General features: G+C 34.1%; 1 protein-coding gene across 2 annotated transcripts in view; it reads left to right on the top strand.

Annotated features, from left to right (window-relative positions):
• Positions 1-17,537, top strand: part of LOC145685586 (CD109 antigen-like) — a 203,408-nt gene that overhangs the window by 140,495 nt on the left and 45,376 nt on the right. For both annotated transcript variants that reach the window (XM_081757975.1, XM_081757979.1), the window contains exons 15-18: positions 4,203-4,320; positions 8,419-8,608; positions 8,825-8,985; positions 14,520-14,658. In XM_081757975.1, coding sequence (XP_081614101.1) covers positions 4,203-4,320; positions 8,419-8,608; positions 8,825-8,985; positions 14,520-14,658 — 608 coding nt within the window. The remainder of the gene's footprint in view (positions 1-4,202; positions 4,321-8,418; positions 8,609-8,824; positions 8,986-14,519; positions 14,659-17,537) is intronic.

The following is a 17,537-nucleotide window of genomic DNA, read 5'->3' as shown; positions in this document are numbered from 1 at the left end:
CGACTGACCAGAATAACAAAGTTCTCAGTTTTTCAACGCAATAGCTATTCCGTAAATGTGAAGAAGGCTAATGTATTCATGCTTCCACTTTTTCTTTCTTTCCTTTTTTTTTTTTTTTTTTCTTTCTTTCTTCATGTCAATAATTTCTGAAAGAATTGGAATACAATTGACAAAATTCCAATTGGAGTACAACTTTCACTGCCTTTAAGTCTGGGAATACAGGGTAAGCCTAAAAGAAATAGACACTTTTAAAAATTTTATAGAAAACAAGAATTTCCATAATATGGCTAAACCACTCACATGCTTGAAATAGTATATACTTTAGGTTACATAGCTGAAGTTACAATACAAATATTATGTGTGATCCCTACATAGCACGACAGATGTCGATACGAGAATCCAGTTTTTCCTAAATACGGTTCAGCATGTCATGTCAACGATCGCAGCAGCTGTTGTGATACGTTATTTAAAGGGAGAAACAGATATTTGTAAAAAGGGAGTAATAGAAACTCGGCCCTTGATGTATCCCCATAAGAAGTAACCACCCTATGTTAAATCCAGTTACCTTGGTCGACGGCCAATTTACAGGCAAATTTTCGTCCAGATAATTTCTAACCTCAAGACACGAATATAGTGAAGCGCCATCTTGGAAAAATACGATATAGTCATTGTCTTCTTGTAATTGGAGCAGTTGCCACTCACGTAACATGCGTGGATAGGTTATCCCATGCACTATTTTTCCATGGCAAAAGAATGGTCCATATACTATTCTACGGAATACTGTAAGGTGAATGCCTCGCATGCTTCACTACATCTTTCAAGGTTTCAGTTTTGAAAATTAGACGAGTAGAGAGAGGATTGCTTTCTTCAATCTGATGCTGCATATTGATTTAGAAAAAGGGACGGATGATTTTGTTGTTTTCAGTCATGTTCTAAGAATAACTCTGCCCTGTCGCGACAAAACGCTATAACTTTGGCGGAGCAGTTTTGAGAAAAAGAGCCGTAAAGTCGCCACAGACCGGCTAATTTCCTACTTACATCGAAATTCTCTTTGGTATATTTTCAAAAGTATTTGACTCAGCTCAATGCTGGGCCTGGTGAACATAAATATCGGTGGCGGGAAATTCAAAAATGCTTATAGCGACAAAACAATGTAATTCAAGTTACAGCGTTTTGTCGCGACACGGCAGAACTGCAACTGGTAATATTCGTAAACGTTTACGCAAGATATTCCACACACTTTCTTTGTGGAACTTGTAATTTTAAATTTGTTTCGACTTCTGGCTGCGCGCGTATGTCTCACGAACACAGGTCACTGTTCCCCTCTGATACATATAATCTTTCGGAACTTTTTCTCTTCAACAGATAACCAGCTTCCTAAAATTTCTTGCTCCGATCGTAGATGGGCTGCCTTGTGAGTGGTTGTTTATCATGCTGTGTTTTAAAAACGGCGCTGTACGACACCATCAGAATTTTTTGTTGCAGATTCAAGCATGCATAAAGCCTTTTCAATTTGGAGCTGTCATATTGCAGGACTGACGTTATGGGCGCTCACATGATACTGACATCGTAAAAACAAACGAAAATCGGAGCTCGTAAGCTCTATCGACGAACTTCCTGTATAAAATAGTACTAAATACTTTCTGATAACATAAAAGCAATTTTCAACGTATAAAGTGTTTAATCTATGTATTTCTTTTAAACTAACCCAGTATTTAATTTTGAGAAAACTGTATTCAAATTAATGAATGAATTCAAAAGTTGTTCGATCCCAGTTCGCGCCAAGTGAGCTTTGTGGTAGACAAACACCGTGTGCATGGGTTTTCTCGGGGTTCTCCCGTTTCCTCCCACTTCCTTCATTCCACCATTTCACTCATTTCTTATCATCACTGCCTCCTTTAGCCTAACCAGGATAATGGTGGGACGTAAAACTTAAGGATTTCCTTTCATTTCAATTCAAAAGTTTTAGGAAATAAAAACTTTCAAAGAGACACTGCCGTAGAATGTGATTATACAAAGATTGTACTCTTGTGTCTGAAGATATATACAATAGTTCATGGACCTAATTAGTATGAGTTCGACCTACAGTCATACCAGTTAACCAGTTCATTTTCCCGAAGTCGAATCCGGGTCTCCCGTAACACGATGAGAATACTAACCATTTAGCCACAAATTTGGTCGAAATGAAATCTAATTTGGCGTCTCACGGTCCTATAAGCTAAAGGAGACGGGGGGGGGGGGGTAATGAAAATAAATGGTTATCCGGTGATTAATGAAAATAAATGATTATGAAATAATTGGTAAAATGAGAATGTGGGAGGAGATGGGAAAACCTCGAGAAAACTCGCGGACACGATGTTATCCACCACAAACTCACATGGCCTGGGATCCAACCAGCGACCCCTTGAACTAGACCCACTCTTACAAATAAGCTCAAATTAGTAAAGTTGAAACGAAAAAATGCCCTTTCCCATATAAACTCAGTTATTCAAGGATATTAATCATGCTTCTCTTTGGCACCATGTTATTTATTAATTTAAATTATTTGCAACCCAACCTCAGAGAATAATAGTAGTTGTTCTGTTTAAGAAAAAGTGAATACTTACGTGAACTTGACTTGGCTGGAGGTTTTCGGTGTAAGATGCAGAATTACATATATCCTTTGTAGTTATGTTCTATTGGTTGTGATCAATAGTAAGTTTTGTTACAATAGTGTAGTTAATCCTCGATATCCTTCTGCATAATCTGTTGATTTCTTTCTTAGTTATAGTGAAATATGTTTAGAATATTTATGAATAAAGGTATACTTGTTAGTTACTTTGCAACTTATAATGTATAAAGCTGTTATATTCACTTCTAATTGGGTGAAATATTTAACTTTTAACTTTGTTCACATTTTTTTTTCTCAGTCCTCACATTCATTATAGGAAGCATCAAAAAACTGTACATTTATTAGTTGTAATCAAAATTTTTATTTTTATTAATTGCATCTAGATTTTGCTGTTCATTATTAACTTCTTAATTAGGAATATCTTCATAGACTTAACTTTATATCTATAATAACAAATAAAACACAGTTCTGACCAGAGCAGAATGAAATATATTAAAAACTATACTTACTTTTTAATATATTTCATTCTGCTCTGGTCAGAACTGTGTTTTATTTGTTACTCTACTTATCCAGAGCCATGGAGTTTGTTCATTATATCTATAATGTGTAGAATATATATATATATATCTCAAGAAATATTTTAGAACAAAGTTTATAATTCGTAACAGTATAAGAAACTATATAATTAAAAATAGAATATAAATATAAATATTTTAAGTTTACAACATGTAAACAAAAATGATTGTAATATTTAAATGTCGTGTGTATGTACTTGTGCAGAGCTTTGGTTTACTATTTATAATTTCCAAACAATGTGATAATTTATAAGAACTGTGTAAAGTCTGTTGGGATCATCAGGGTACTTGAATTTTTCATTCCTTACGTGGAAGTTACATATTCAAAAGGGGCAAAATATCTGTCTTGATTAGAATAGATATTTTTATTTTCTTTGGCGAAATTACTTGATATACAGCGTAGAATACTGAATTATAAATGCATATGAATCTTGTGCGTTTTACTATATTGACACTTGAATTGTATTTTCATGAGATTCTTGACTTTTTAAGCCGAGTTTGTCTACTTAATGATGAGATTTTATATTGTGTGTTTTAGTTTTTGTAAAGAAAGTAAAGAATCAAGTATCAATCTCGTACTATTCAAAAAGTTAAAAGATGTTTTTCTCCATATTTTCTCAGAAAGCTATAATAGTGCAACATTATTTTTGTAAATGATATAATCGGTCAGGCAGCTAAATGGAGAAGAAAGATAATCGTAATTATGCAGTTTACAAACTGTGAGAAAGTTTCAAACATGAGGGTTATTCCAAAAATACATGTATGCTTTCAACAATTATTATTATTACTTTGAACATTTGATGCTATCTTTGTCACAAACACAAATGCATCCGATAAATTAAATCGATAGAACTTAACAGTATGTATATTTTTATTACCACAATTTAAGAATATATTATTTCTGACACATCTTTTATTTGAGAATATAAAGTTATTCAATTTTCATTTGGTTATCAACTTTGTAAACATATGTAGGATGTAAACATATCTTATATCGAAAGTATTTCCCTTACTAGAGTTGACGGTAAAACATCTATGAGAAAGGCAGTTCCAGATACAATTACATCGTGGATGATCACTGGCTTCTCTATCGATTCCATTTATGGTCTTGGGTTAATTGATGCTCCAAGAAAGGTAAGCGTATTTCGAAATTATGGCTGCATTATATGTAGCTTTCCTTTAAATTGTGTATTTTGTAGATATGGTGGTTATATGTACCTAAATAAGTAGATAATATTGTAAAAAGTAATACAGTCTAGAGTAAGAATGGTGCCTATGATGAACGAATTCCGCTTATGTCGGTCTGAAGAGAAGAATTCTGCGGTTTACAGTCCTGAGATATGTATATAACGTCTTTAGGCTTTAGGATGGTACGCTAACGTCATTTTAGAAAGAACTTGTACGTTCCTATACGAAAAATAATTTAACATAGAAGCAATAGTTCGAGTAGTTTCATTCGTCCTGTTAGATGATTGTCATGAAAAGTTACAAAATACAATAAACTTGATTAGAAGAACATCGGTTTCTGCGACATCTCGTCTATTGCGTCAAACACTCAACAGGACCAACTGTTAATTCCTATATAAGGCAAATGCTTTTATGTTTTGCTTAGTACGACATTCACAAAAGCATCAAATTCGTATATAATGTTATTACCACAAGTGGGTGTTGATGACTTTCTATAATGAATTGCACGCCCGCTCAACGACTAACGAACGAAAAATTAATACACACCTGTATGGGTGTTGAAAGCGGAAACCTATCGAAGCACAGTCGTCCTGCATTGCCATTCTTAAATTTCAAAGGGCCTGTCTGGTACTGCATTGCTTGTTCTTGGAAAGTTCGAGTATCCGTCTAGTTCTAACTTTTCTCATAATGATACTGAGTTAACACTGTGTTTTCTACCTTACAGTGTATAGTGTTGTTCTGACCACACCTAGAGTAATAGTGGGTAGGATACTTGTCTAAGTGGGAACATGACTATGAAAAGAAAAGTTTAAGCATTGAACACAAAGGTAAAGTAATTCAGGGAATGGGAAATGGATTGCAAAAAGCTGCGAATTTGTTTAAGTGAATTCTACAGTATAAACAATACGGAAACAAAATGCAGCAAATTAATTAATAGTATAAAAAAGAGTAAAATCGCGTTCAATCGAATGGTCAAATACTTAGCCTTTCCCCACCTTCAATAGTTGATACTTTGATTTTAATATCGCACATCTCGGTTACAACAACACTATTTTTTAGGTCCCTATGGTGACGTTATAAGGAAGTTCACCTGTATAATAGAAGTAATCGTCAAAGTCTGTTGCTTGAAAGATCGTTATAAGTAACAATTTTTAAGTTTTACAGGACCTATTTTAATACGAATTTTAATTTTCCCTTGCTTTCCCTGTTTTTTCTATACTTGATGACAATTATGATTATTGAAAACATTTGAAATCTGTTTTCGTAGGTGTTTAGTATTTTGTTATAGACTACCCGTGTTACTAAAATACATAGTATTAGAGTATTTTTTATGAAGTAAAGAAACCGTGTTTCCTTAGTTTCAAGAAAGAAAAGAAATATTTAGTAATACAAACATAACTAATTGCTTTTCTCAAAAAAGTCTAGGAAAAACCTATTATAAGAATAGAGCTATCACATACAGCTTTTATCAGTGTATTTATATACGAAACAGCGTTGGCAAAAAACCATGGTTTTTATTCAAAAAACAAAAAAAAAAAAAAAAAAAAAAAACTTTTTTTGGTTTAAACTATTTTTTTGATTAAACCAGGTTTTTGGTTTAAATAGTTTGCTCTATGTATTTATATTACATACGGACAGAAATAAGTTTGTTTCGCCTTGCTGTTATTATGCAACAACAGGGTTATGCTGGAAGGGGTCATATAAGCTTAAAGCGGAATGCAAACGGCTTCTCGGCTTACATCCGAGAGAAATTGTTCTCCATTTGGACTCGAAACCGGAACTAATTGGCCACAAATGCAATGAGTCTGCCGACTCACTCACGAAGGACTCCTGATAAAAATACGTTGTACTGGTCTTTACATACTTGTTAATATAACTATCAAGAGTCATTTCAGGACAAAAAGATAAATAGTTGCACAAATGAAACCATCATACACAATTAATATAAATCGGGAAACTTCCGCCTTAGCCATTGAGAAAATCCTGTTAGGCCTATTACTTTAAATGCAAAGCAAATCCTGTTATTGCTTTGCATGTAAAATTTTACGGTCAACGTATCATAATCAGTACTGGGGTATTGAATTCCAAATTTAGTATGTAGATATCATTCAATAAAATTAAAACGAAGTCCAATCCAAGTTAATATTGGAAGCTACGTAGGCAGTCGATAAATTTTGCCAATGTCTATCAATATATTTAAGCAACCGTGGCTTCTTTGTAAAACAAGACATTCAGGCAAGCAGAAATATACAATTTGGCTTCATTTCATATGTTTACGCTTAACATCTTTATGTAATACCGAGGTTATCAAGAAGACTTTTGCTTTAAAATGGCATCCAAACCGCTACTTGGTTTACACATGAAAGAAGGGTTGTGGTTGACCGAGAATTGAACATGTTACACTCTGATTAAAAGGTGAAAAGGAGATAAAACTAATGCAGATGGATGGTTTGATATGTGGAAACGTCACCATGAAGTTCACACAATTTAAAGCATTTTTCTTCTTTTTTGTTTTTGGTTTAAACCAGCCAACCCTGATACGAAATGTTTGCAGAGACCAGGTTCGATGGATCCGTTTACGTTGCAAAAGTCAATCACTACTCTGGAATTGATTTCAGATTCTTAGAAGGCTCGTGAAAAAAGTATGAAAAATCGCAAACTTTTTTCACGAAGCTCTCATACTACCCGTATAGTCAAAAATGTATTGAAAATACATTCATTGAAAATTTGTGTAAGCGTATTGCAAGAATTTTGTGGAAAAAAAAAAATGTATTTCTCTTATTTTCTTTCGTGACACTGATAAACATCTGAAGTTGATTTCACACTATACCTTTTGGCTGTGTATTTTAGCACAAGTATATTCTACGGATCTCATTTTTACCTTTTGATGTTACACTGCCATTTTTACAGTAATTTACGTTACATTCACAATATTTGTATTTGTATTAATATATTTTTGTAGTCAGCTCCTAAACAAAGTATCTTATGACTTCCATTTATTAAGTTAAGTTGCTATGCTGCAAGAATCTTGTAGCTGTCATTAAAAAAATCTTGCAACTGTACAATATTTTTCCGAAAAATAAACACACTGCTGAACAAGACTGCACTTATTTAATATGAAAACACATTTACACGTGACGTTTCGATCTTCTAGCCAAGATCCTCATCAGACGTACACTCTGATGAGCTGAGTGATGTGCACAGTGTACGTCTGATGAGGATCTTGGCTAGAAGATCGAAACGTCACGTGTAAATGTGTTTTCATATTAAATAAGTGCAGTCTTGTTCAGCAATGTGCTTATTTTTCGGATTTTATTTGCAAGACGTATGACTATGATTGTGTGTCAATATTTTTCCATGTAAACATCAAGGAGTCAAACCATGTGCAACTGTCTGGGTCGTCTTGTTTGCTAGCTGCTGTCACCTTTCCACTGACATAAAGAAAGAAAGAAAAAAGAGAGAGAAAAAAAAAAAACAGTTTCGCCGCTTCCGAAACGACGGATTCTTTTGGGCGGGGAGGGGAAGCGCGCTAAAGTATACGTTTTTAATGAGGAAGTTCACTATTTGTCCACTAGAGCGCATTGCTGCATGGATAGAGATATCTCTTGCTTTCAGAAAGTTGTAACTGTATAAACAGTAAATAAAAAGATGGGGTTGTAAGATTTTTTAATGACAGCTACAAGATACTTGGAGCATGGGAAGCTAGCTTAAGATTTTTTTTTTTTAATTTTTGATTACATATTTTTGTGCATGGTCTTTGCAAACAACTTGTACTTAAGTATATTGTATAGAATTGAGAAAATCAAGGCATCATCCGATGTAACACTTTCTTTTTATCCTAAGATAATTACATTGAATTTGAAGGAGAAAGAGAGAAAGTAACCTGGATCGGAGGTCGAGATTGGTGAACCTTTTTGAGTAATTCATTCATTCATCTCATGAGCAACACTTATCTCATGAACAAAGCTTTGTTGGATTTATATAAGTATTTTGTATACAGTTCGTACAATAGATATGGAATAACAATGATGATTTACATTTCAGATGAAAGTATTCCGTCCATTCTTTGTATCACTTGATCTACCTTATTCTGTGATTCGAGGAGAAATTGTAGCCATTCCAGTTGTAGTGTTCAACTACATGTCCAAAGATGTGATAGCTACTGTGACCATTGTGAATGATGGAGAAGAGTTTGAATTCCCAGATCTCTCCAATGATGTTAATGCTGGTCCAAGTAAGTACTTTTGATATTTATATTTAAAATGCAAGATCTGTGTTGTATAATGCTTTTCTTATTGGATTCACTATTTCACGATAGTTTGTTGCTTCGTGTGAATATATGACGCCTATTGTTCGCGATATGTACTAAAGTGTAGTTTGAAGTAACGACTTAAAAAAGGAGGAATGCAAATACCGAATACCTGGTTAAATGCTTTCTCTCTTCCCACAGAGTTAGAGTTGTATCGCAGAAAACAACTGACGGTGAAGGCTGGTATTGGAGCATCCACTTCCTTCCTTATTGTGCCCAAAAAATTAGGTTACATCACAATCACGGTAACCGCAGATAGCAATATAGCTGGAGATACTGTCGTGAGAAAGCTTTTAGTAAAGGTAAGTTTATTTTTCATTTTACACTTTTGCAAGATATTTGCGATTTATTTCCGTCCTTTATTATTATTATTATTATTATTATTATTATTATTATTATTATTATTATTATTATTATTATTATTATTATTAGTATTAGTATTATTATTATTATCATCATCATCTAATTATTTCATAGATATTATGAGAGATTTTGACCGCAGTTTGACGATGTTGGGTATGAGTGAGTGTTGTCATCTGGGTATCGTGGGGAAAGTGTGTCCCTGAATTGTTCATTCCATGGGAATACGCATGGCAGTGAGAACATGTAACGAGGGAGTGGGGCGACTACGAGAATCGTATTGCAGTCATACCGTTACACAAAATGAGCATGCCACCACCATAGATCACCGCCACCCTGAAACCCGTACAAATCAGTGAACGATTTGTCTACTACACCATCCTGCGTTAAAATGAACCGGGAAGTGTCAGTGATCGGCAGCATAGTGCCAGACCGCTCATAGTGAGGACACCATAGGCTGTTGTAGCCGTTGCTGCAGGGATTCGGCGAAATCCCGTCAGAGCTTAGTCAGTGATATCTATTTCGAGACCAACCATGTCGAGTGTTCAATCAGGACCTGGGACACAGAGCTCACAAACAGAGATCACTTCCTGATTAGATTAGATTAGATTAGATTTATTAATCATTCTGTGGACCATATTACATGTACTTTGTACAAAATGGTATAGAACTCGTCAGTATATAAAATAGATACAATTTTTGGAACAATTACAATGCTCTTCTTTAACAACTAGTAATAATATATATAGGGTGCACCAAATGAAATGAAATGAAATTTTGAGTTTTACGTCCCACGGTTATGCCGGTTAGGCTAAAGGAGACGGTGATAATGAGTAATGAATTCAATGGTGGAATGAAGAAAGTGGGAGGAAACGGGAGAACCCCGAGAAAACCCACGCACACGGTGTTTGTCCACCACAAAGTTCACTTGGCGGGAGCAGGGTTTGAACCCGAGACTCCTAGCACCAGAGGTGATAGGGTGCACCAATTCCAGAATCTATATAACAATAACGTATATATGGGCTTACTATACAACTTGTGAAAATAACTATAGGCTAAACCAATTCTACAATCTTTATAACAATAATATATATGGACTTACTATTTTATTTATATATGCATATTTCTATTTACCATCTCATATATATACAATAGAGATTTAATCATTTTTCGAGTTTTCATAATGAGCTAGGTATTCATCTACTGCATAAAATGTGTTATTTAATTCAGTTTGCGCACTGATATGACAAAGAAGCTCTCTTCATGAGTCTTTTCTATGTACCCAGGTAGCTTATTATACAGTTTTACATCCATATAGATATGTGATTTTTCGTATGCCGATGTTCTGTGATACATAGTAGATAAGTTATCTTTACCACGCGTAAGATAGTTGTGAGTATCACCATCTCTTTTAATATTATCCAAATGATTTCAAGTAATTTTGAGAAGTTCAAATATATACAAAGATGGAACTGTCATTATATTCAATGATTTAAATATTTTCCTACAGCTGGTGCGTTTCGGTGATTTCGTAATGATTCTCATGACACATTTTTGTTGTTTGAATACCTTCTGAAGTTTTGGCGAAGACCCCCTGAAGGCAATTCCATATTTAATATGAGAATAGAATATGGCATAGTATAGAGACAGAATTGATTGTAGATTTAGTATTGGGACTAGAGCTCGTATTATGTACATAGTCTGAGCTGATTTTTTGCTTAGTTTGTCTACATGTTCTTGCCATGAAAATTTATGATCTAGATACATACCTAAAAATGATACATACCCTGACTGATACATACTCATGAAGATACATACCCTGTCTGATGCATTACATCAGCACAGAGTGGTGAAAACCAGTCGCTTCCTTAAACGTTACGCAGGAAATGGTCTTTTCGATGAGAAGCTGTTCACAGTTGAACAGTCTTTTAACGCTGAAAATGACCGCGTGTATGCATCATCATTAGTGCAAGCTACTCAACGTCTTTCCAGAGTGCAAAGAACCCAGCACAAGTCATGGTGTGGTGGAATGTGAGCTGCAGCTGCATAAAACGGTTCCATTTTTGTGAACAAGGGGTGAAGACATTGGCTATTGTGTACGAAACCAAACTGTTGGAGCCGATTTTGGAACCATCGAGTACCACCATGTTCCCCAACCAACAGTGGACCTTTCAACAGGATTCTGCTTCTGCACAGAAGGCACGGTCAACACGGGAGTGGCTACGGATCAACTTTCGTAGGCGTATTTGTGGCTGTAATACTGTTTGTTGCCAATTAATATATTAAAACGTTAAAACATTATTATTATTATTATTATTATTATTATTATTATTATTATTATTATTATTATTATTATTATTATTATTATTATTATTATTAAATCAATTAGAGGAACAATATAAATCGTATGCGATATTTTGAGATTCATCCAATCGTGACCAAATGTGGCATGCAGATAAATTGGTTTAATGTAGACATGAGGCTCTAAATTGGAGTTTTGGACTTAGATAAATAAATAAAACAACATAAATTATATACCTCTCCAAGATTTTGTCTGAAGAGGTGTATAACCATATTTTATCTGTAGATAGGCGTAGATCTTAGTGATGTGAAATATTATATGTATGTTCTTTTGATTTCAGAGTTATAAGGCTCGAAATTTGGATTACTGTCTTAAGCACTAAATCTTTCGTTCTTTGCGTTCTTGCTCATCTTCGTAACTGGCTAACCGCTATTATGTAAATCCAAGTTTAATTTATTAATTTAAGAATATTATTGAAGGCCAACTTATTCAATGATGTCGTGTGTCAGTAGTTTATTTGTTTAGCTATATTTTAATCTACTATACATACAGAGGTAATACATTAGTTAAATGTTATGTTATTAACCAAACGCACTCACTATTAAAGAAAGGAAGAAATAAAAATAAGTGCATCCCAGCACTTACTTAATCTTCTGCTCTGTATAACCATAAAGCGACAACCCCTTAAGACCCTAATCATTTAATCCTAACTTAAAATGATTGAAAATGTTTTCAAAACATACCATTACACAATGTTTATACCTTGCGCAAATGACGTTATAGGGTAGTTGAAATCTAAAGTTTCTGATTCAGTGTTGAGAATAGCAAGAACACTTAAACGCTTCTACAGCTCAGACGATCAAAGATGGTCTTTTACCATTCTCAATACGGAAAAAGAACGCTCATCTAAGCAGTTCGGCGCAGGAGTATACAAAAAGAAAATCTTGGTTCAATATCAAGAAAGAGAAGCATAAACCTTCTTCTCTGATAAATCATACAGGTAGAATAATTTTATGTACTCTTTTTAAATGACTCTCTACTCCAAGCAATCGTCACATACGATTTTCTGGTGGTCTGGGCACACCCATCTCTGGCATTTTCCACAAGTCTTTTCTTGTTGACTTGTTGCGAGAACGGCCACAAAAGAAACATTTTCCTACCTCGGAAGCTCTGTCTTGTGGTAATGGAACACCTTCGCTGAAGCCTAGCAAAAGTCTTCCTCTGCGTCGGAGCTATTTTGGCAAGGATTCCATGGCTAAACGTTGGCTTTTCGCTGGTTTTATCAACTCATAAGTTAGATCCTGTAGGAAATTCTTGCGTCTGACATTCTCATCGTTCTTATTTGTTCTAAATTAACACCAACTACATTCATCATCAATTTGGCATGAAAGTAATGCCTTGTGGGCGAAGCCTATGAAAAGCTGGTATTATATTCAAATTGGGACTTCGTAAGTTTCTTGACGTTATGGGATCTACATACCAGCGACAAGGTTCTAACTTTTCTCCTTACCGATATAAAGCGCACGTGTATCGAGAGAGGATGGTGTAGCAGGACCCACGACTTCAACACTGCAATGTTTTCTTCTTCTTCCGGTAAAATGCCTGGTACATCTTCGGTATCACTGCATTCAACTGTTTATTCAACAAAATCTTCCTCGAGCTCCTTCACGAAGTCGATCCCAAATACAATTTCACAGTCACTTTCTGCCTCCTCTAACCAAAGAAGCACCTGCTCTGTTATGTTCTGACATTTCAAGTATATACAAGCACGTATTCCACAAAAATAAAGTGAAAATGTAAATCGAAATAAATCACTAATACGAAACAAACTAGTAGTGAAATCGTGTAACAAATCGGATCAGGTGCAAGAAAAAAGGGCTGAAAATAGACTATAATGTACAAAACGTTGTCGGAGAAAGGTACATAACTACTCAAGGTCAGCGTGTTGTCAACTGCTCAGGGTTTTAAAAATAAAACACTTGTTCTACAATAATAGAACGCGCGACCACTGAAGTGTTAAAAAAAATATTGAATTAATCATTACTTTTTTTCAACTGTATTGAGATTTTGTAAAAAGAAAAGTTATTCTGTATTTTTATTTATTTATTTATTTTTAATTTCAGTGCATAAATGCGTATTTACATATTACAAGAGTTTAATCTTCAACACGCAAAATACCCCCAAAAATATTTTAAAATTCGAAATGAAAAAGAAAAGTCCGTAATCAATGGATAAAATTGTTCTACTTTTCTTTTTACTCTCCTCCCTTTCCTCTCTTAGCTTGAATGGCTTCCCTTTCCTCTGGGTAAGAAAACTTGGAATCTTGTTTTCCATTCTTTTTATTTAAGGTGGTACGTGTTCAACCATAAAAATTAAAGTAGATAGAAAAAAGTCTGTAATGACTATGTATCCATATAAGGAAGAATAATTATTCAGCTTTTGTTTCCCTTTATTTATTAAAATTCTTGTTTTTTCATCATATATATACTAGCTGAAATGCCCATTCTTCGCACGGGGAGAACATGTTTATAAAAAATATTTGAACATCTCTCCCTTCCTTAGGATATGCTTTCAATGAAGTGTAATTATAGAAACCAATAAGGCACTCTATTTTTTGGCATAAATTTTGAACTCCCCTACCCCCTTAGGATACGCCTGTTAATCAATGTAACATGATAAAAATCTTAGGGCAGAAACTAACTATATTCCAGGATTCATTTTAAACGGGTAGGCCGCTTTTCGTGATGCGATCACAAACAGGCAACGTTTATTCAATGTGGCGAAAAAATATAGAAGTCACACCTCCATCTCTTAAAACTGGAAGTTTGGAAAATGCTGGGTCACGTTTCTCTTATTTGTAATGAAGAGTTCATAGATCGAATTTCGTCCCTCTAACATCAGGGATTCGTGAGATACATTGTTCTTGGGTGAAATTTTGAACTTCTTTTACCCCCTTAGGGTGGATATTTCCAAAAACCTTTCCTTATCCATTACTTTTGTGACAAAAGTATTATCTCCAAATTTCACTTTCATACTTGTAGTGGTATGGCTGGGCGATGATGAATCGCCCACTTGTACTCTTTTATATAATACTCTTTTATATATACTTGTACTCCTGTATCAGTTATTGCTTCATAACAAACATGCGCTATAGGTATTTTTTTCTTTTTCCAGGCGGAAGGTGATCCTCAATATTATAATAAAGCTGTTCTTGTAGATCTGAGAAATTCAAACTCATTCAGCAAAAACCTGACTGTAGAAATCCCATCCAATGCAGTACATGGGTCAGAGCACATTGAAATATCTGTTGTAGGTAAGTAAGTTTGGGAAATCTTAAATTCGACTCTTTAGGTCAGATTTCTTGATTGAGCTTTATGTCACGTTGGGTACACAAGGTGAATGCCGGGACAATTACTTCAGTCCCTAAACTCATAAATCTAAGGTTAAAAAGGAAACGAGAGCGAGAGCTAAATTAAAAGTAACTAACTAAATAAATAAAACTGTTTATTTGACTGTAAAAATAGATAAGATTTTTATCTTCTAATTTTTACATTTCAATTACTAAAAATAATATAACAGCTAGATATGCTATTTTAGAAAAGAATAATTCTATTTGCTTCGATTATGTTTAATTACGTCTTGTTTGCTAGAGCTTTTAAATTGATTTCACTTCCAGTAACATGTTTTAATATAAGTGTAGGGCCTAGGACAAATCTGCCAATGACCAAATGCGCCAATCGTGAAAATGGACAAATCTGCCAATGGACAAATCCGCCAATGGACAAATCTGCCAATTGACAAATCTGCCAATTACCAAATCTGCCAATTACCAAATGTGCCAAACGCGAAAATGACCAAATGCGCCAATTGTGAAAATGGACAAATCTGCCAATTACCAAATCTGCCAATTACCAAATGCGCCAAACGCAAAAATGACCAAATGCGCCAACTGTGAAAATGGACAAATCAGCCAATTGACAAATCTGCCAATTGACAAATCTGCCAATTACCAAATGCGCCAAACGCGAAAATGACCAAATGCGCCAATCGTGATAATGGACAGATCTGCCAATGGACAAATCTGCCAATGGACAAATCTGCCAATTGACAAATCCGCCAATTACCAAATCCGCCAATTACCAAATCCGCCAATTACCAAATCTGCCAATGGACAAATCTGACAACAGATAAGTCACCGAACTATCATTTTATTTTAGATGTATTCTTCAATCATCGTCCCACAGTATTACAAAAAAAGAAGAAGAAGAAGAAGAAGAAGAATTATTTATGAAAGAAAGCGGAAAAGGGTATTTTAATTTTAATGTGTGTTACTTTTATAAATTTGCAATTATGTTTCAAAATGAATGTTTACTGATGTTGGTTGTTGGAGTTTAGTATCCCATTGCTGTACATAGGTTATATGAGACGTGACGTAACGCGTTTGAATTTTAATGCTCTCTTACTAGGAATCGAACCCGAAAAGACTAATGTTTGTTGTAATTATTCGATAGCCAAAAAATAATTTTCAGAGTAAGTTTCTCTTTATGTAGTTAATACGTTTAATGTGGATTGAATATGATCCAAGATTAGTTCATATAAAAGGAAAATTAGTATAATTGAGTTCACTTCGCATCTATTAGTAAATACACATTAGTAACTGGTGTTTTGTAACTTGTATGCTTAGTGATTTTGTAATAATTTTGTGATCCTGATTACAGATTTCTAAAGTGAAAAATATTAACTGTTAACAATCGGATTGTATCTTTTGTTACTTGATTTCTCTTAACACTGACACACATATTTCCAAGAATGAAACGCGTAGTTCTAACAGTCTTCCAATGACGAGACATATATCATTCCATTGATAATATTGAGGTAAACAAAATGTTATACATGCGTGTAAAAACCTATGTAAACTTTTCTCGAACATGTAGTAAAATATCGTATTCGTAGATATGAACATTGATGCTCTGTTACAGCTACTTACTGATATAAAAGTGGAATTGAATGATATCGTCATTAAGGACCTTCACTACAGCGAAATTAAACTACCTCTAATTTTAGAGTTTTTCTGTAATATCTTCAAAACAAATAAAAATATTCGAAAAGTAAAAACGTAGTGAACTAGGCAATACGATTTTGCATGCGATACCGTTATCACAACTTATATATCTGCTTCCAATTTGCTACTGTCGATAGATTTAGCATTTTTTACGGGTTTTGTAAATAGCGACATACCAAAAACAAATAGGTGAATTGTGGTAAAGGTATCAGATGCAAAATCATATTGTCTAGTTCACTACGTTTTTACTTTTCGAATATTTTTATTTGTTTTGAAGATATTACAGAAAAACTTTAAAATTAGCGATAGTTTAATTTTGCTGCAGTGAAGATCCTTAACCATGCACACTGATCTTGGAGATTGGCCTCCCTGAATGTAGATATCTTTATTCGAATTTGTGACAAGGATATACACATATTTCAATGCCTCCCCAAAATTATACAGAAGTCGTCGCCGCTGTCATTAAGATCTTTAATACACCATTTATAAGACTGCATTACTCAGTTAATGAGATATAGTCCACACTGTTGATTGATTTTCTTCCTTTAAAAATAACATTGTCAAACACATTATATATGTATACATCGATAAATCACATCGAACCAAATAAAATGAGATGCTCGAATACAAGTTTAGTTTATAAAAAAAATATATATATGCTGCACTAACAACTGTATCTTTCGTTGCCAATAATCAGTGACAGCTTTCATTCATTGTCCTGGCAGTAGCGAACTAGCAGTTCCCTTGTCTTTTCGTAAGGTGACACATACACTTTTTCGAACATGCTAGTTGTAATCGTAGGTAACAACAATCAAGTTAATTAAAAAGTCTTGGTAATAAGTATTTTCAAATTGGTTAAAATGAATACGAACCTGTTTTCGGGACGGGTAATTTGAATAGGGACATCAAATTATAAGCCGTCACTTTAGAATCTTTTAAAAGAAAATTACAAAAGTGTTTACTTAAAATATTTACTTTATATTTTACAAGGCTAGGAAAACTATTTCATCACATTCTTTCAAATATTCACAACTTTCACAATTACAAACTAGAATTTCTCACCAAGTACAAGATCGTACAAAAAATAAATACCAAAATTTATAGTTGTAAAAGAATTTTTTCTGTTATAA

Source organism: Thermobia domestica, chromosome 1 (assembly GCF_964235325.1).
Source record: "Thermobia domestica chromosome 1, izTheDome1.hap1.1, whole genome shotgun sequence".
Classification (NCBI taxonomy): Eukaryota; Metazoa; Arthropoda; class Insecta; order Zygentoma; family Lepismatidae; genus Thermobia; species Thermobia domestica.
The sequence above is the reverse complement of the archived record's forward strand: the minus strand, read 5'-3'. Positions and strand labels throughout refer to the sequence as shown.